This window comes from Hemibagrus wyckioides, linkage group LG10 (genome assembly GCF_019097595.1).
Source record: "Hemibagrus wyckioides isolate EC202008001 linkage group LG10, SWU_Hwy_1.0, whole genome shotgun sequence".
NCBI classification, from domain to species: Eukaryota; Metazoa; Chordata; class Actinopteri; order Siluriformes; family Bagridae; genus Hemibagrus; species Hemibagrus wyckioides.
The window spans coordinates 12,162,884-12,182,535 of NC_080719.1; the positions used below are offsets into that span (position 1 = coordinate 12,162,884).

The 19,652-nt window shown below is 39.1% G+C and overlaps 2 protein-coding genes across 3 annotated transcripts; one reads left to right on the forward strand and one right to left on the reverse strand.

The window, feature by feature from the left end:
* Positions 1-279: 279 nt before the first annotated feature.
* Positions 280-9,398, forward strand: dnajc19 (DnaJ (Hsp40) homolog, subfamily C, member 19). Its single transcript, XM_058401061.1, has 7 exons — positions 280-435; positions 2,616-2,667; positions 3,146-3,219; positions 3,324-3,403; positions 4,122-4,192; positions 4,604-4,689; positions 8,245-9,398. The coding sequence occupies exons 1-6, from the start codon at positions 433-435 to the stop codon at positions 4,672-4,674; spliced, it is 351 nt and encodes a 116-aa protein (XP_058257044.1). The 5' UTR covers positions 280-432; the 3' UTR covers positions 4,675-4,689; positions 8,245-9,398.
* On the reverse strand, positions 5,356-19,414 carry fxr1 (FMR1 autosomal homolog 1). 2 transcript variants are annotated; one of them, XM_058401060.1, is made up of 17 exons: positions 19,331-19,414; positions 16,661-16,713; positions 16,470-16,563; positions 16,318-16,389; positions 16,066-16,214; positions 15,108-15,201; positions 14,239-14,355; positions 13,840-14,010; positions 13,673-13,751; positions 13,471-13,580; positions 13,259-13,345; positions 12,767-12,983; positions 12,391-12,594; positions 9,875-10,042; positions 9,537-9,614; positions 8,221-8,306; positions 5,356-7,724 (listed from the first exon to the last, which is right to left on the reverse strand). In XM_058401060.1, the coding sequence occupies exons 1-17, from the start codon at positions 19,379-19,381 to the stop codon at positions 7,551-7,553; spliced, it is 2,004 nt and encodes a 667-aa protein (XP_058257043.1). In that variant the 5' UTR covers positions 19,382-19,414; the 3' UTR covers positions 5,356-7,550. The 2 variants fall into 2 exon arrangements, with proteins under 2 accessions (XP_058257043.1, XP_058257042.1); XM_058401059.1 differs by lacking the exon at positions 9,537-9,614 and having other exon boundaries at positions 5,358-7,724.
* Between the last annotated feature and the right edge of the window lie 238 nt (positions 19,415-19,652).

Consider the following 19,652-nt stretch of genomic DNA (forward strand, 5'->3'; position numbering starts at 1 on the left):
TGTTGTCCTTCCAGAAATTAGACTGAGTAAAAAATATTAACAATGTTTATATTTACAGTTATATTACCTGTGGTATGGAGAAATACAGTATATATGTATTTACGTTTGTTAAAAAAAAAAAACATTTTATGAGAATCGAGTTAAAATCGACTATATAATTTAAGGCGCGCATCTGTACATAGACTAGCATTGGGTAACGATTAAATATTGCCCTTTCCAATATGGCGAAACTATTGTCGCGTCGCCGTAGCTTGCGTTACCGTCTTTGATTTTGCGACGATATGTACATTGCGACATCACGTCCCGTTTTTTGGCAGATTCGAAGTCCCTCTTCCAAAACATGAACATGAGTTTCTGACATTGTGTGTGAAAATAGGTTATTAATGTTATGCTTAAAGACGTGAGGACTAAAAGGACATTATTAGGGGAACAATGGTATGAATTATTTTCAATTTGAATTAATGCTTGTATATCTGATTATTAATTACTGTCTATAAAAAATATCTGATTAGCAAAAGAGCTAAGAGTAGCTAAGACATTACCTTTAATCGAACTAAATATTGAATTACGTCATATCGACATATGTATTAAATTTCGGGTTTCTGTAATATGATCATTCAGAAAAGGTCAAAGAGATGGAGCTAACACAGCTAAAGTTTATTAGCCGAGCTGTGTGTCCTTTATTTCCTCCTACCTCGTTACATTTTATTAAACAGTTTAATAGGATAAAATAAATATATCAGAGGAGAAAAAATCACAAATTAAGTGTAGAGGTATATGATGGGCAGCAACTGGACTCACCTGGGTCCATAAAATGTTTCCCCTGATTTTTAACTCATTCTGAGCGATATGGCGGTATGACACCGATATCGTCTACTTAATATTGTATAATATCACATTTATTGTGACTTGCATATGGATATCATATCGTCATATCATTCAGCCCTAGTGTGTGATGATATATTATATGCCTGTATAATAATTAAGGGCATTAAGAATGCAGATGTTTGTGTAGTATAAGGGTTTATAGGTAAAGTTTTTAACTTAGTTCAGAAGGTTTTTACCAATATAAATGCTGAACCTAAAATGTTAATTATTGCCTTTAAAAATGACTTTGGGCTATTACATTAAACTAAGCATTTAAAAAATGAAAACTAATTAAACTGTTATTTAAAAAAAAAATTAAGCTCAGGGTGTTCAGAGAGTCAACTCTCTAGTGAACAACAGGCATATCATCACACAATCAGCCATAAAAAATGGGCAAGCGTAAGGATTTGAGTTTGACAGGGGCCACATTGTGATGGCAAATTGTGACGACTGGATCTGATCATCTCCAACACTGCAGCTCTTGTGGGGTGTTCCCGGTCTGAAGGTCAGTATCTATCAAAAGTGGTCCAAGGAAGGAACAGTGGTGAACCGGCGACAGGGTCATGGCCGGTCAAGGCTTGTTGATGCACATGGGTAGCGAAGGCTGGCCTGTGTGGTCCGATCAAACAGACGAGCTACTGTTGTTCAAATTGCTGAAGAAGTTAATGCTGGTTCTGATAGAAGGCTGTCAGAATACACAGTGCATCACAATTTGTTGTGTTTGGGGCTGCATAGCCGCAGACCTGTCAGGGTGCCCATGCTGATCCCTGTGCACCGCCGAAAGCACTAACAATGGTCACGTGAGCATCACAACTGGAGCACGGAGCAATGGAAGAAGGTGGCCTGGTCTGATGAATCACGTTTTCTTTTATGTCACTTGGATGGCCGGGTGCATGTGCATCACTTACATGGGAACACATGGTACCAGGATGCAAGCTGGTGGAGGCAATGGGAAAACCGTGAGTTGTGCCTTTGATGTGGATGTTACTACATGTAGCACCTACCAGCAATGTTGCAGACCATGTACACCCTTTCATGGTCCGTATTCCCTGATGGCTGTGGCCTCTTTCAGCAGGATAAATGCACCGTGCCACAAAGTAAAAATGGTTCATGAATGGTTTGATGAGCACAACAAGAAGTTTGAGGTGTTGACTTGGCCTCCAAATTCCCCAGATCTCAATCTACTCAAGCATCTGTGGGATGTGCTGGACAAACAAGTCCGATCCCTGGAGGCCCCATCTCGCAAATTACAGGACTTAAAGGATCTGCTGCTAACATCTTGGTGCCAGATACCACAGCACACCTTCAGGGATGTAGTGGAATCCATGCCTTGATGGGTCAGGGTTGTTTTAACAGCAAAAGGGGGACCAAAACAATATTAGGCAGGTGGTGATTGTTATGGCTGATCAGTGTATATAGTTGTGAGCTTCATATCTATCTTTTGCACACTTGTAGCTGGTCTTGAATGAAACCCGAGTGTGTACTGTGAGTTACCACAGTGTGAATATTACATCATCATATATTTTGTCCCCAATACATTGTACACATCTTGGTATTGTATACTGTCAGTTTCTTCATTTGAAAAAAACTCTTGCTGATATTAGAAAAAATGGGATTTTACAGGCTTTTCAGAGCAGTGATACAGATTTTTGTATCTTTTGTGTGATATTATGCAAATAGCCTTTGTTTAAGCCTTATGGTGTGTGTGTTTGTTTGTTTGTTTGTTTGTGTGTGTGTGTAATTTTTAGGCCAGCACCATGGTGGCTGTGGGTCTCACCCTCGCTGCAGCAGGATTTGCAGGTTTGCAGGATTTTGGAACTGATGAAACTTCGAATGAAATTAAACACACAACTTTAAAGGACAATGTGATTTTCCTCTGTTCACACACTGTGATAAAGAGTGAAGGATAAAGATGAAGAGTGTAACACACACACTACACACATTAATTGAGTGTTGTTAGAATATCACTGTCCAATATCACTGTTATATTTATAGTCAAGTTATAATGAACATTCAAACTAAGCAGAGAATTAATATATATAAATGTTGTAAATAATGTTATTAGTAATGATTTTATTGTATTTATTTGGACTATGTGTATATAATTGATTGACTATGTAACCAAAATGATTACTGAGTATAGAGAGGTGGTCTATGAAATCTGGTTACATTTTGTTCTAAAAAACAAAAAAAATACGGCACAATGTATATATTTTCCCTAAATATCACCCCTGCTTTTTCTTTGTGAAAAATAAAGCTAAACTTGTTCCTCGAACAGGTCGGTACGCCATGCAGGCCGTGAAACAGATGGAACCCCAGGTGAAGCAAGCTCTCCAGTCTTTTCCTAAATCTGTAAGCAACTTTCTATACATTACACACACATACACACATTATATACCATTACACACATTTGTGTATCCAAACAAAAGAATGAGTGTGATGTTTTTCTCTGACAGACGTTTGGAAGCGGTTACTACAGAGGAGGATTCGAACCCAAGATGACAAAGAGAGAAGCATCTCTCATCCTAGGAGTCAGGTACTGATCATCACTTATACAGGCTGTAAGGAATAAACCACTAAGTGACCACACTGACATGATTGTAGTTGTAGAACAGCACATCCCCTAAATGTGTTATTCCTCTTATATTACAGCAATATGCCAGCTAGAACAATTGATTCTTAATTCATTCAATTTTAATTCTTGAAAAAAAGTTGTTTTTATCCATTTGCAGTTACGTTTAATGTTAATAAAGTTGTAGCAGCTGTAAACAGTTGTTTCTTCATCAGCCTCTTTCTTTCTGTCTCTTTAAAAGTTAATTAGACAAATAAAACGCTGTTGTGTAACAGAGAAACCACAAAGTGTAAACTCCTCTGTCCTGCAGAAACAGTTTTACAGCTTTACACCGGACTGCATCTGACTTCTGACAAAACACTGGCACAAAATAAATGTTAAATATATATAAAACGTCACCAGTATCAACAATTATCAACAGTAACACATTTTTTGTGAGCATTTGCCATACAACTCTGTATGAATGAATGAATGAATGAATGCATGAAATGAATGAATAAATGAATGCATCCATGCATGCCAAAGAATTGAAGCCAAAACTACACTGGTTATCATCTGACCAGTCAGAATCCAGAACTCAGCAGCACTGTGTTATGATTGCATTGTGGAGGATTATTACACTGTGATGTGAGAAAGTAAGATGAGTTGTGTGACATTACTTTCTTGTTTATTTCTCCACCAGTCCCACCGCCAACAAAAATAAGATCAGAGAGACACACAGGAAGCTAATGGTCTTAAATCATCCTGACCGAGGTGAGCTGTCTGATTGTGTGTGTGTGTGTGTCATGTTTCTCTGCATTAAGTTAAGAAAAGCCGAACAGTGTTAATAAATCTTTTTAAATACTAAAAACTTTAAATTCACATTCAAACAGGACCAATAAAGTTATGAGGATAAGATATATATGTAAGGGGAAATGTTCCAAAAACTCCATCACTGAAGTGATGTAGTAATAAAAATGATACTTATTTTATGGTTTGTTACCCCCCACAGCAACATATTCTTCCATCTGACAGCTTAGTCCTGGTTGTACAGATTTTCAGCTTTATTTACAAGTGACTTCCCTGTTCTTTTCCTGTCAGTGTTTGCAGTGGTAAACACACACACACACAAAGTATATAAATGAGTTTCAGACTAAACTCTATCGTGTCTTGTGTGTCTGGCAGGTGGATCTCCATACATCGCAGCAAAAATAAATGAAGCGAAAGATTTACTGGATGGACAAGCCAAGAAATAGTTTAATACACACTCAGTGAGTGACTCTTTCATTAAACTGATTGATTGTATCACAGGAGTCATGTGTCTTATTTTCATTTTAAAGTCAAGCTCTTGAACGAGTCTGTTATAATCCGAGTCAGTGACCATGATGACTGAACACATCATGCACAAACACACACACACACACACACACACACACACACACAATGTGCTAGGTTTAGCTTATGGACTGATCAGGTGTGGCTTATGCTCCTATCAGTTTCAGTGAAGGAGGTGTGGCCTACAAACCAGTAAGTTTCAGTGGAGGCATGAACCATAGCCTGTCAGTTTGAGGGAATGAACCTGACACTTTTAATGCAGGAGGTGTGGCTTATAAACATGTCCATTTCAATGGAGGTGTGAAAGACATGAGCTTATACTGTAGTTTTAACAAAAGAGACATGGCCTATACACCAGTCAGTTTAATGAAGGTGGCATAACCTCTGGACCTATACGTTTTAGTGAGAGAGGTGTGGCTTATACCCCTATCAGAGTTAGTGAAAGAGGTCTAGTTCATTCACACAGTTTCTAAAGAGGTATGGTTAGTTTACACACCAGTTTTAATGAGGGACTTTTGAGGTAGACAGAAATGGAGACGTCCGTATTTGTTTCAGTGAAGGAGGTGTGGCTTGTTTGCCCATCAGTTTCAGGATAAAAAAAAAAGGACAAGATTATTTGGAAGATCAGAGTTTTATTTAAGAACTAAGTGCATACAAAACATATTGCACATGAAACAACCAGTATGATAATTTAAAAAAAAGACTGACAGTTTACAGAACAGAAAATCTGGAAGTTGATCTCTCAGTAGTCCAATTTATCTCCTGCGTGCAATGTTCATGTGGCCGATTTAGTGTTAGAAGAAAAATTCCTTCTGCGTTTCTCATTTAAATACTGTACATTTTAATAAATAAACCAAAGCGAGGCTCTTTTCGCTGAAGTCAGACCGGCTTTCCGAGTCACGTGGAGTGTTTTCCGATAAAAGCAACAGACCAGTTTTCTAGGCTAACCTTTTTCTAAAGGGACAGAAATTACAATTCAGTGCAAAAAGATCCTTTTTTTATTTTCCTAGACTGCATTTCCTAAATCACTGTATGAAACAGGCATGTGCCGACATGACGCTTTCCTTTCACGAGAACTGCCTCATTTTCTATTTATATTCACAAAATTATCAGTTAGCATCAGTTCTGTCTTTTCTATTGAACAAAATTAAGACATTTCTTTAAGAATTGTACAGAATCCTAGGTCTTAGATGAGATCTGTGCTTGTCTTCTAAATTAGACAGTCCACCCTGCGTAGGCATCCTATTTCTAAATTTGTTACCTCAGTACTGGATGTTATATCACGATATATCGGCACATGCCTAATACAAAGTGGTTGCATATTTAAAAGAAAAAGCAGCTAATTCTCCTCTCTGGTTTTATTTTGGCCTACAGCCAGCCAGTGACGCTACTCTCTGAAGGCACAACATCTGATTGTGTACGTTTTTCATTTCATGTTGTCTGTAATGAAGCCCAGAAAGGTCATGCATTATACTTTCTTCTGTCCCATTATCGTCATCTCAAAATGACAACATTTCTGAGGTTTGTCGGTCAAAAAATAAAAATAAAAAAAAGGACGTAAAAAGACGTGAATACTTTTGAAAAACTCGCCTGATAATCAGGAACACTGAGATCACAGAGAACTTGCCAGAAGTTGAGTACCTGCCAGCCCTGAAGAGGAATAAACGCAGTAAAAGCACAGCATATTATTGAACTATCATCCTTTCACATATTGTTAGGTTTGACTAGAAACTGTGTATGTAACAGGATTTATCCACCAGCAGCTTGGGGGGAAGACAGGTTCTAAACACTCTCCTGTTTTATTTAAACACTAGAAAAGTTTACATGAACGAATTATTTTGTAGGAAAAAGATGTTATGTACAGCAATCAATTAAAAAAGGATATAAACTTTTCTAGTGTCTACTTCATAACTAAAACTGACAAGTAGCAGCTTTACCCCCAGCACCTGATGATTACTGTAAGAAAACATGGGACCCTGTATATACACACACACACACACACACACACACTCCAGCTTCAATGGCTATGGAATAGGTTGCTCTGTTCAAACGCATTAGTGCTGACGGCGCAAGAGAAAACATTTTGAATCACTTTCTAATTCTTTTCAATTTATTTGTTCGATTTAACTCTTCCTTGTAGAACTGTTTTGTTCTCTTTTGGTAAAAAAAAGTGCTGTTTTTAACTATTGACAAGCAAACGATCTACAGTATCCCAAATGAATCTAGTTAACAGATATAAGCTAAGTCGAAACACACACTGAAAGAATTAACTTCATGTTAATAAACTAAAAACGTCCTTCATTTATCGTGAGGACACGTCAAAAGGGAAATCGATTCGAGGCAAACGATTACTAATGTGAGGTGCTGCTAGGGACAGGGCTTCTAGGGTTTAGTTAGTTAAAATATCAACAGGATCAAAAAACTGTCAATCATTGCAGGTTAACTCATACAGAGCTTCATAAAGGTTGGCAGGTCTGAAGCAACAACGTTCATAGAAAACATTACAGAGATACAAGTTCAGCCTTCATGTTCAAGATAAATGGACAGAAAAAAGCTAATAATGCATCGCACTTTAGGGCTCCTTTTATTTATTTATTGTTCTCCCTTCGTACCTGATCCACATTGAAGGAACAGAAAAGTGCAGCAGAGAGAAGAATCTGGAAGTCCATGTGTGTGTTTTTGTTTGTGTTCGTGTGTGTGTGTGTGTGTGTGTGTGTCTATCTTTGGCGAGCTCGTACAAGCACTATTGTAAAAATGTAAAGGTTACGACTGTTTGGAGAAAGAATAACGGAACAGATCAGGACGTCTGGGAGAGTCCGTTAACGACGGTTGGCTTGGCCACATCGGTTTTCTTGCCTGGGGTCGTTTCCGTGGAAGCATGTGGTGCCTTTTTCTGCTCATCAGTATCAGCTTCGGGGCCGTTAGCCAGTTGTTCGGAGACGCCGTGCTCAGATATCACGTCCACCTGACCCTGAGAGTGGAGAGAAATGAATTGAACTAAATAAGAATACTTTAATGCAAACTAATCGTTTCGGGGGGAAAAAAATGTGAAGAGAAGAAATATCAGTTAGACTAAAATAATCAGTGATGTGATAGTGTGACGAAGCTTTATACTCCTTCTAGAAATAAAACAGACATCTTCCTACTCAAAAACTTCACCTGGTCAACAATTGCATGAGTTTTTTAATATTGTAAGTCTCTGTGAATGAGCTGTTGCTATAGAAACGATAACTTATTAAGTACATTAGTATAAAGCTGTGATTTGTCTTAGCTGCTATTCTTGAATATTAACATATCAACCTTCTGACCAATCACAATCCAGAATTTAGTGTAAGCTATTTTTAGTTCAAAACTCAAAAAACAGCTGAGGACCTTTTTGTTTCCTGACAATGGAGAAATTCTCTCCGATGGTAAAAGGTTTAATGATATTTAGTATTATATTATAAACAGGAGGAATTCTAACCTACCAAATCTTTTTTATTCTTCTTCAGGTCTCGTGGTGTTCTCTGCCTGCTGTGAGATTCAGCACGTGATATGTAATCAGCCACAGTGACTGCAAAGAAAAACATCACATTAAAACTCTAGTTTTGTTAGTGCTATTTTATGTAACTGTTTTATTTTCCGGCATGTTCCATGCTGTAACATACAGAGAAGAGAAGGTTTGGTAGTTAGGAAAACCCTGATGTGCCAAAAAATGATACATGCTGGACAAGGAATTAGCATTGCCTAGGAATTAACATGCCTAATTAACATTAGTACTGAAAAATACAGAAATACCACAGTGTTGATGATTTAAAGATGTTGGTTAATTTTCTATAACACATAAAATTTTATAATCATTGATATGATTAAGATTTCTGTATGGATATACACCAATCAGGCATTACATTATGACCATCTGCGTAATATTGTGTCGGTCCCTGTTTTTGCTGCCAAAACTGCTCATGGACTCCACTAGATCCCTGAAGGTGTGCTGTGGTATCTGGCACCAAGATGTTAGCAGCAGATCCTTTAAGTCCTGAAAGTTCCGACTTACAGGACTTAAGGGATACTTTTAATAGATTCTGACCACTGCAGACCAGGAACATCCCATAAGAGCTTATGGAGACACTCTGATCCTGTCGTCTAGCTATAACAATTTAGCCCTTGTCAAACTCTCTCAAATCCTTACGCTTGCCCATTTTTCCTGCTTCTAACACATCAACTTTGAGGACAAAATGTTCACTTGCTGCCTAATATATCCCACCCACTAACAGGTGCCATGATGAGGAGATAATCACTGTTATTCACTTCACCTCTCAGTGTTCATAATGTTATGCCTGATCGGTGTACTTGTTTAACATTTATGGAAGGAGTCTCCAGTGTCTGCTCTTGACAGAGATAAAGCTGTAAAGTTTTCCGACATCTTCTTTTGTTGCAACACGACAAGCTGCATTTTATATTTTTTTCTTATTAACTTCAGCAAGAAAACCAAAGAAATGACAGGAACTGACTTGTTTTGTGGATGCTCCACAGCATTTAAAGTAACAATACATTTTTTTTTTAAAAAGTGTGATGTTTTGTTCTTTAACAAATACAAATTGTAATCATTTGTAAATTGCTGTTGTATAAGAGGAATAAATGACACTTATTATTACTTATTAGTAGATTAAGCATTAGTTGGGAATCCAAATTTGAAAAACACTCAAGCTTTCCAGCTAACTCTTCAATCACTAAACTCCTTCACTACACACTGGTTAGGGCTCACTCCAAGCACACTTGAGGTCATGCTCTACTGCACTACCTGGCTGTCTCTCCTCTGGAGGCCGAAAGCGGCGGCGACGGCTGCGATTTTGCCGCAGAGGCCTACGTTCAGGCTCATCTACAGCAGAGTGAAATCACAGTGTTACTCAACCTCAGGAGTAAACACTCCAGTGCGTTTGGCTTTGAGCCGAAGGTTACTAAAGTTTACAATTAAATTCTACAGCCGAAATAACCTGTTCTGACTCACTCCCTGCCCCCTCAAAAACATAAAGCACTTCCTTAAGTCATGTAACTACTTAGAAGTGGAGTAAAATAAGGTGTTGTGTAAAATAAAGGAGTTGTGTGAAGATGAAAAGCCATGTGCGCATTTCTACTTGCCGAGGCCGTTCTCGCTGAGTGATGTGTTGTCGTCGGATTTAGGACGGCGGCGGCGCGAGCGTCGGCTCCGAGAACTCGGTTCACACTCGCTCGCTTCTGCATCAGCAATCTGATCCGACTCAGAGGTGTCCAAAATACTGTACGGGTTCCGGTCTGGATCCTTCAGAACTGTCAGGAAAAATAAATGTAGAGAATAAATGCTGAATTCTCAGGGGTGTTGGCAGGTGATTCTGTGTAGCCTGCTTTATCGTGTGTATTTTGTGCCACGCATTTCCTATTGTTCTCATTCCTGCCGTGTTCCCCATTAGTCCTAATGTTGTGCCCTATAAAGGGATCCTTTTGTACCTGTCTTTGAGGGTCATTGTTCTATGTTCTATGTTTGTTGTCCGTAAGTTTATATAAACACACTACCGCTCAAAAGGGATCACTTGCATATTTCAGCTTGATTTCAGCTATGGAGGAAGACTCCATCAGCCAATCCATCTTGTGGAACTTTTTTTTTTTTGAATAAGCCATGAAACAGACCTGCCCTGATCAGACAGAAAGTGTAAATTAGAAGGTCTTCCCTAATTTCTCTTCAAATAACTGAGGATCAGCTACAGAAGACGGCTAGTTCATGTTTAGAAAATTCCCTGAGTTAAAATTGTCACTGAGTTGCAGTTTTTCATCTAATGAAACACTCTGCTAGCTCTAGCGGTTAATAAATAATAATAACGTGTTACATTTATATAGTGCCTTTCTAACACTCGTGGCTGTTGTACACATGCATAAGCTTACATGGAGAAAAAGGTAAAAGTGTTGGGTGAAAGGTTTTAATTTGCCTGGAAAACTGGGAAAAGGAAGACAACAATGCATGGTTTAAAGTAATTACTGTAGTTATTGTATTTCTGGTGTTTAAAAGTGCACATGGGAATCATAAATGAAGATCACTGCCTCTTATATCATACTCGGATTGAGGATACGGATGTTGATAAGCAACAGATCTTAAATCAAGCACAAGCATTTCAAATGAAACAGAAATGTTCTCCTGTACCTCGTTACCCAATGACTATGGAAGATTACATACACTATATTGCCAAAAGTATTCGCTCACCTGCCTTGACTCGCATATGACCTTAAGTGACATCCCATTCCTAATCCATAGGGTTCAATATGACGTCGGTCCACCCTTTGCAGCTATAACAGCTTCAACTCTTCTGGGAAGGCTGTCCACAAGGTTTAGGAGTGTGTTTATGGGAATTTTTGACCATTCTTCCAGAAGCGCATTTGTGAGGTCACACACTGATGTTGGACGAGAAGGCCTGGCTCTCAGTCTCCGCTCTAATTCATCCCAAAGGTGTTCTATTGGGTTGAGGTCAGGACTCTGTGCAGGCCAGTCAAGTTCATCCACACCAGACTCTGTCATCCATGTCTTTATGGACCTTGCTTTGTGCACGGGTGCACAGTCATGTTGGAACAGGAAGGGGCCAGCTCCAAACTGTTCCCACAAAGTTGGGAGCATGGAATTGTCCAAAATGTCTTGGTATGCTGAAGCATTCAGAGTTCCTTTCACTGGAGCTAAGGGGCCAAGCCCAGCTCCTGAAAAACAACCCCACACCATAATCCCCCCTCCACCAAACTTTACACTTGGCACAATGCAGTCAGACAAGTACCGTTCTCCTGGCAACCGGCTAACCCAGACTCGTCTATCAGATTGCCAGATGGAGAAGCGTGATTCGTCACTCCAGAGAACGCGTCTCCACTGATCTAGAGTCCAGTGGCGGCGTGCTTTACACCACTGCATCCTACGCTTTGCATTGCACTTGGTGATGTATGGCTTGGATGCAGCTGCTCGGCCATGGAAACCCATTCCATGAAGCTCTCTGCGCACTGTTCTTGAGCTAATCTGAAGGCCACATGAAGTTTGGAGGTCTGTAGCGATTGACTCTGCAGAAAGTTGGCGACCCCTTCGCACTATGCGCCTCAGCATCCGCTGACCCCGCTCCGTCAGTTTACGTGGCCTACCACTTCGTGGCTGAGTTGCTGTCGTTCCCAAACACTTCCACGTTCTTATAATACAGCTGACAGTTGACTGTGGAATATTTAGGAGCGAGGAAATTTCACGACTGGATTTGTTGCACAGGTGGCATCCTATCACAGTTCCACGCTGGAATTCACTGAGCTCCTGAGAGCGACCCATTCTTTCACAAATGTTTGTAAAAACAGTCTGCATGCCTAGGTGCTTGATTTTATACACCTGTGGCCATGGAAGTGACTGGAACACCTGATTCTGATTATTTGGATGGGTGAGCGAATACTTTTGGCAATATAGTGTATCTTACACTCCAAAATGGCCGCCATGAACTGTTCGCTTTTCATTTAGACCTGTAGTGAAGCAACACTTTCGAAATCATCTGAAATCTCCTCTCACCAGTCAGATCTACAATAGCATTTCTGTGAAGCTGTTTTGTGTCATCGTGTGTCAACTATTAAACATGGGATGGTGTAGAACAACAGAATTTTTTTCACCAAAATACCTGAGCTCATGGTGCTCCCTGATCTTCCAGCCCCGCGACCCCTGACTCCTGAGCCACCGTGACCTCTGACCGCTGCCGCTCTCTTTCTGCTGTCTCTGGCCTGGACACTGCGCTCATCCTCGTCTTCTCTTACAGAGAATTCACTTAGCTCATCTCTACGCTCAGAATCTGTCTCCGAGGTGTACGAGTGCTCAGAGTTCGTTCCTATGAACACAGAATACAGTCAGGGGGTCATGTATTTTTTTTTCAGCACTTGTTTTTATGTATTTTTAACAATTAATTTTTTAAACTAAAAACTGCATAAAGGAAGAGGTCAGTCAATCCAGCAGGTAAGAATCTGACAGCTGTAGCCAGGCGAGTGTGTAAAGTGTGTTACCGTATGCTGAGTTGTGGTTAACGGTCCTGCGTGCACGTCCCCTGCCCGTGTAGGAGCGCCCCGAGTGCAACGAGACTGCGGAGGTGCCATCATTCATCCCGTGGCTCTTCTCTTTGTCTTTCTCAGCAGAACGTGCCGGAACGGGGCGGAAACCCAAACCGATCTGACGTAGCTGCTCATCAATCTGCAGCCGCTCCAACCTCAACTGCTCTACCTCCTACACACACACACACACACACACACACACACAAAGTCACACACACAATCATTAACCACAATCATCATACAACACAGAAAATCAAAAGTTCAAAAAAATCAAATTGTTATTTGTTTAAACAGTCAACACAGAACTCTGAGATTTTATTATACTTACTTAGTAACTTCACATGGACCGTTGATCACTAATTACATAATTAGTCAATTCAATTAACAAAAAACAAAAGAATAAAGTGTACATCATCTCCGTTTTGTTAGTGCATGTGCAGTACTCACGTTCAGGTAAGCGATGTGGTATTCCAGAAGGACTTGAACATTTCCAATGTTCTCCTTTGTGCCAACAAACGTGAAAGGAACCATTCCCTAAAATGATTGGTTTGGTTGTTTTATTCTTTCAAATAATAATGAAATACCATGTTGTGAGAAGAAATAGTACTAAGCATAGTAAAAGACAGAGAAATGAAATGTTCTTGTGAGTGAGATCTCACCTCTTGCCTGGGAAGGTTGTTGTCGTTGTCTCCTTCAATCCGTACTCTTACCACACCAGATTTATCCACAATCTCCTGAATGACTTTGCCATTTTTACCAATCACCTTGCCTGCGATGGAAAGAACACAGTAAGAAAAAAGCTAAGAAAAAAATGCAAAGAAAGTTTAAAATATTTGTAAGAAAAAAAAAAATCATACATACCAACTAGATTTCTGGGAATTTGAACCGATTCTTCCAGGAACTCCAGGTAGCTCCTTGCTTTCTGGACGGCTTCGGCTGTCTGGAGCGAATTTATGAACAAGAAATGAATAAATCCATCATTACACTGCAGATGATTGATGATCAATGCTGCTGTGACTGATCAGTACCTCTCCGTAAATCCTAAACGTGCCGCTCTCCTCGTCCAGCTCGATGGCGGTCACTCCAGGAATTTTCCGGGCCTGTTGGATGTTTGTGCCGTGGCTGCCGATAGCGAGACCCACGAGATCCTCTCGCACCGTGAACTCCTCCTGGAACGCTGACGCTAGCTGCTTTGTGCTCTGAGAAAGATCACAAACCAGCGCTAATACTTCATCTCATCCTTATTAACGCTCACGTGTTTCCATAGTAACCTGCTGCATCATATTTAATTTAGATTTGTAAGAGAAATTACATTTTTAAGGCTATTCATCAACGCTGTAGTGCTGTGTTCAACGTCTTTATTGTTTTCTTGCCCCGTCCATCTCTCGTGGATTCATGTTAAGCTTTAGAAGACATGTTATTGTTACCTCTAAGTGCTTTGTGGCTTCTTCGTTCCTGTACACGAGCATGAGTTTAGTGCGGATGCTCCTCAAGTGCATGTCGCTCAGGAGAGAAACTCTCTTCACCGTCACCTCGTTTACAGACTGGAAAACACCAGAAACACACACACACACACACACATCAAATCAATAAACATCTGCACATTTAATCTTATAATAACATACATGGAAGCTGCCTCAAAGGGTAAACATGTCTTTTTTTAAAACTTTGGAGGTTTTTAAAGAATTTTGAGAGAAATTAGATTTTTTTGGAACAGATAAAAAAATAAAGGTATGGTTTTACAAGGTACAAGGAGATTTTGGAGAACTAAACATGGGTGAATAGTGTATGTTCAGAATGAAAATTATGGTTTTGGAGAGCACTGATGAAGTAAAAGGGAAACAAAACAGACATTTTGCAGGAGGATACAAATTAAATAGTGCAAATGAAGAATAATAATACATAGTAATGCATAATCATTTAAGCATTTTTAATACAAATCTTTTTTTTTTTTTAATACAAGGATTAAGTTTATCATATATCATAATAATATTATAACATTTCTAAATATCTTCACGGCAGATAAGACTGCTTTGTTTAAAGTGTATATTTTTTTTAAAAAGTAAATATTTTTGTAAATATTTAATCTCAAATATTTGTTGAAAAAAACATTCAGAATAAAGTAGAACCTAAAATTATGTTTAGATAATAAAAAGCTTATCTAATATATAGTTATCGCTACATACAAGTGCTTATTTGTTCTGAGTGTATGATTGTGAAATGTTGTAAATAATATACGGGGTATTTTCTTTCTCTGTGAGGTGGAAATGAAGGTGTGAACGTGTTCAGCACTCACCAGGACAAGCAGATCACAGGTTTCAGGTTTGTAAACAATCCTGCTCGCTCCTACAGCCTTCTTAAAGTCCTTATGCGCGAGCTCGTTCTCACAGCTGGGGAAAAAAGACAGAAAAGGAGATGATGTACAAGTCATGGTACAGAAAACATTTCATGTGGTAAACAGAATAAAACTGAGATTTAGGGAAGTAATTGAACTAAGAAGTGTGTTTCTGGAGAGTAAACTGAGAAATGTGGGGAAACAGACAAGTTCAAAAGTGCATAAAGAGGATAAAATGACAATTTAGGGAAGTAAATGATGATTTTTACTTTTGGAACTACTTAAGTAAATAAAAGTTACACAGCAATAGTTTAGAAGCAAAGGTGTGGTTTTGGAAAGGAAAGGGGGATAAAAAGGTTTTTATGAGGTGAAAGGGAAAATAATTGAGATTTTTGAGTAAATGAGTTGAAAAGGGTATTCTGGAAGGTAAAATGAGCTTTTGGGGTTTCAGAGATTTCAGAGAGCTAAACAAGGATGAAAAAGGGTGGTTTTGGAAAGGAAAGAAGGATACTGAGCCATAAACGGTGATAAAAATGAACATTTCATGAGGTTAAGGCAATACAATTTTAATTTAAAGTTTCCCTTGATCTATAGTGAGAAATCATGGAGAAGTAAAGGATAAAAGGAGATTTGGAGGAATAAAAGGTGATAAAAAGAAATATTTCAAAAGAAAAGTTGGCTAATTTGAGAATAAATGAATTACCAGGAACAGAACAGTACAAGGGACTAAAGAGATTTTCAAGTGAAATGTGATTTTGTAAGGTTATGACTGGGGAAAAAAATTCAGAAAGGAGAGCTGCAAGCTCTAGCTTTGGGATGTAATGCATTTCCCACATCTCTCACTTTAACATCATTAAGAAGCGGAGAGAAGAAAGAGGTGGAGGGAAAGAGAAGAAAAGCAAAAAGCAAATTCACTCACGCAGCCTTCAGATCATCAGGAACAGGAACAGTGCACTTATAGAAGGTGTTTCTTGTCACGGCTTTGTTGAGGTTCACCGGCCGTAGACGCTCGAACGTGACGATCTCGTTGTATGTGGCATCACAGGCAGCGTACTCGATCACGTAGAACTGCGAGGGTGAAGGGTTAGGGAAAGTTAAAGCAACGCTGCAGAAGATGTAGCAGAAACAGACAGTGTAAATAGACATGCACAGGACAGCGCTGTATACTCACGTCTCCCTTCATCATGCTCACTTTGGCGAGCCACCAGCCACACGGTTCCTGCTCATTCGCCCTCGAGTAGATCTGATGAACACAATCGAAAGCTGACTCGATCCATCCAGAAATAAGTTTTTCTAGAAATGTGTCATCTCACAGGCACTCACCTCCACCTCGTCTCCCTCGCCGATCTCCTTCTTCACGTCAGCAGGAGGAGGCAAGCGCACATCATTGAACGGGACCTGTCTCTCCGGCTGCCAACTTATTAAACAAAATAAAAAAGTATTAATAATTACACTTTATTTCTTTTTAAATAGGTACTGAATCAAAATGAGTCAGAATGAGAAAATGCACTTACTTGTTTTCAAATGAGACAGAGAGCGAGTCCTCATGAACATCTTTGACGAAGCCCTGAAACATGGTCAAATGTCAAAGTTTGTTAGCTGTCACATGCACATAGATCTACAGTGTAGAGATCTTGTGAGATTCTGCAGCTATATAAACATCACAGGACAAGACACATGATGCACAGAGGACAAAAATCTCACACCAGTGCAGGACAATACAGCGAAAGGCAATACAGTGCAGGACAACACAGCATAGGACAATACACGGCAGGATGACACATATCAGGACAATACAGCGAAGGGCAATACAGTTCTGGACAATACAGAGAAGGGCAATACAGTGCAGGACAACACAGTGCAGAGAAGAAACACTTAACATCTATTTCAGTACTAGTATGAGCTGTACATCAGTGACATGTTTGATGTGTATATTTGATGTGAATGAAAAATGTGTTAAGGAATAGTCCAGGTCCACATTAGTGCTGTTCTGTGTGTGTGTGTGTGTGTGTGTGTGTGTGTGTGTGTGTGTGTGTGTGTGTGTGTGTACATCCATGTTGGATTGGCTTTAGCACTGAAGTGAGAGCAGGGTGTGATGAAGTAGAACTGGACAATATAATCCCACTATAGCAATAACACGATAGTACAATTGTCTGAACTAACTGTGATATCTATCCTTTTAAGAACTACAAACAGATTGGACATATAAATATTATTACATCTTTATAATCTTTTCCACAAAACTTTTCCACACAACACAGCTGATCTGCTGGACTTTTCTTAGTAAACCTGAATACTGTGATACCTGTCATGCATCACAGAAATGTCTTCCAGTATTCTGTTGTGATTTTTTCATCATTTCACCCACCCATCTGATGAGTAATCCCAAAGTGGTTTACTCCTCTTATATGACAGCAAATTAAAGATAAATTTCCTCTTATTTTATTTACAGCAAAAGTGAAATAAAGACATTGATACCAAGACACTAAAGCATGGCTCTGGTGCCCAAAAGCTCTAATATCATAAAGACTCAGTGTGAGTTTATTATTAAGGGATCAACAGCATCCAAGCCTCTGAGAATAAGCTTTCTCTCATGTTCTCAGCTAAGCGAGAGTTATCGTCTCTCTAACAGCAAATTAAAAATAGACCTGGCCTCTGAATTTATCCACTCATATCTTCCAATGATAGTTCATGATCCAAAAAAACTAACAGCTGACGCTTGGGCCAAAAACACGCGTGTGTGTCATAACTTCTGCATGAAGCTCAGGAACAGATTTTCTGACCAGGCCTGTCTCATCGGCACTGAGCTGTTACAGACCCAGTGAGAGAAGTGAAACAACAGTGTGCAGTGTACAGCAGGTTTATAGTGGTGTACTGAAATTTCTTGGTTTGATAACCGACTCTAAATATAATCAACCATTTTAAAAACACACAAGTCTGAGTGGCTTTACAGAAAAATGCTTGTCTGGACGTTGCAAGGTTAACTCCCAAAATGCTAGCTCTTACTATCTTTTCCCCGTCAAATACAGTGACAGCAGCCAATCACAACTATCTGTGAGTTCATATCTGTAGAAAATGGCAAATAGTGCTTTCGGACACTGCACAGTGCTACAGGACAGACAGCTATGATATCACTGTGTGAAAAGATATCACTGACTGGTGTCATAAAGCATTACATTTCTGGCATTTGACACCCTTATCCAGAGGGACTTGTAATTTATCTCATTTTATACAACTGAGTGGTAAGAGCCTTGCTCAGGAGCCCAGCAGTTGCAGCTTAGTAGACCTGGGATTCAATCTCATAACCTTCTGATCAAGACTCCAACACGTTAACCACTGAGCTACAACTTATTCTACTACTTCTTGTCAGAGTATATGTCACGAGTAGTGTAAGCAATGTAATCTCAAGGTGTAACAGTTCGCAGAAAAGCAGAATGAAGTAAATCAGTTGTGAAAGATTTATTTATAATATAAATGAACTTTGTTGTACTGTTTGTTGTCATGATCATTGTTGTTTAGCTACATGAAAATACAGCCAAAAGTGTTTTAAATGCTTTGCATAAAAAGGTATACCAATACTAGGAAAGCGAAAGTTATTTACTGCGAAAGAAACGAAAGTGAAAATGTGGACTGCTTTAAAAACTCCATTTAGCTAAAGACGTACAAAACAAGTATGCCGGATAAACTGAAATTTGATGATTTTAATTCATTAAATTAACTCAAAAAATCCCAGGCTGCATTTATCACAGGTCCGGTTATCAAGGATCTATAACTGATTAATGAATTCAGTGAATCGATCACATGAAAAATGATCACAATTAGCTATTTATCACAGTTAGCGTATAACTAGCGTCGAAAGAACCCGCCCGTAATCCGACAACTCTCAATTTCTACGTTAGGATTGGCTAATGTTATTCCCTATCCTGCATTGTGATTGGTTGACACCGCCGAAAATAAGATATGAGCCAATCCAAATGGAGTAGGTGGGATTTGTCCGAAAACGGGTTGGATAACATAACGCAATCCGAATGCTAACTATAGTAACTATAAAAGCCGATCCCAAAATGTAACGCATTTTTAAAATGTCTTAGCCTTAATTTGTAGCAAATTTGGCGTCTTATATGTCTTTGAATATAACCTGTCATCACGATGTGTTAATAAATAAACATTAAAACATATTTTACCTTATAATAAGCTCCATTGGAGCCGCGAACCTCTACCGTCAGTTCGTCCATTTTGAACACGCTAGGAATTGTGGGTAAAAGTTCTAGAACTATTCAGGCTAAAGCACAGCTATCGGGCTCAATCTCAAATCTCTTTTTATAAAACATTTAGTGCACTTTGCGCAGTGCTTAGATATTTATTGTTATGTCTAGTTATATATGATTTAATTAGACTGAAGCCCAAGTTGCATCCTATTTTAATTGCACTTTACTTTGCTGTATAAAACCATTCTTTTATGCCTTATTAGTGCACTTATATAGGGAGTTGGTAACGATTTGGGAT

What these genes read in the sequence shown, in the direction of transcription:
- dnajc19 (XM_058401061.1), top strand. An exon ending in CGCTGCAGCAGGATTTGCAG is followed by an intron (nt 2,668 to 3,145) that starts GTTTGCAGGATT and finishes TTCCTCGAACAG; the next exon opens with GTCGGTACGCCATGCAGGCC. An exon ending in TCTCTCATCCTAGGAGTCAG is followed by an intron (nt 3,404 to 4,121) that starts GTACTGATCATC and finishes TTTCTCCACCAG; the next exon opens with TCCCACCGCCAACAAAAATA.
- fxr1 (XM_058401060.1), bottom strand. Translation starts at nt 19,381, where the DNA reads ATGGACGAACTGACGGTAGAGGTTCGCGGCTCCAATGGAGCTTATTAT. An exon ending in ACAACCTTCCCAGGCAAGAG is followed by an intron (nt 13,346 to 13,470) that starts GTGAGATCTCAC and finishes CAATCATTTTAG; the next exon opens with GGAATGGTTCCTTTCACGTT. An exon ending in ACTCAGCGAGAACGGCCTCG is followed by an intron (nt 9,615 to 9,874) that starts GCAAGTAGAAAT and finishes ACTCTGCTGTAG; the next exon opens with ATGAGCCTGAACGTAGGCCT.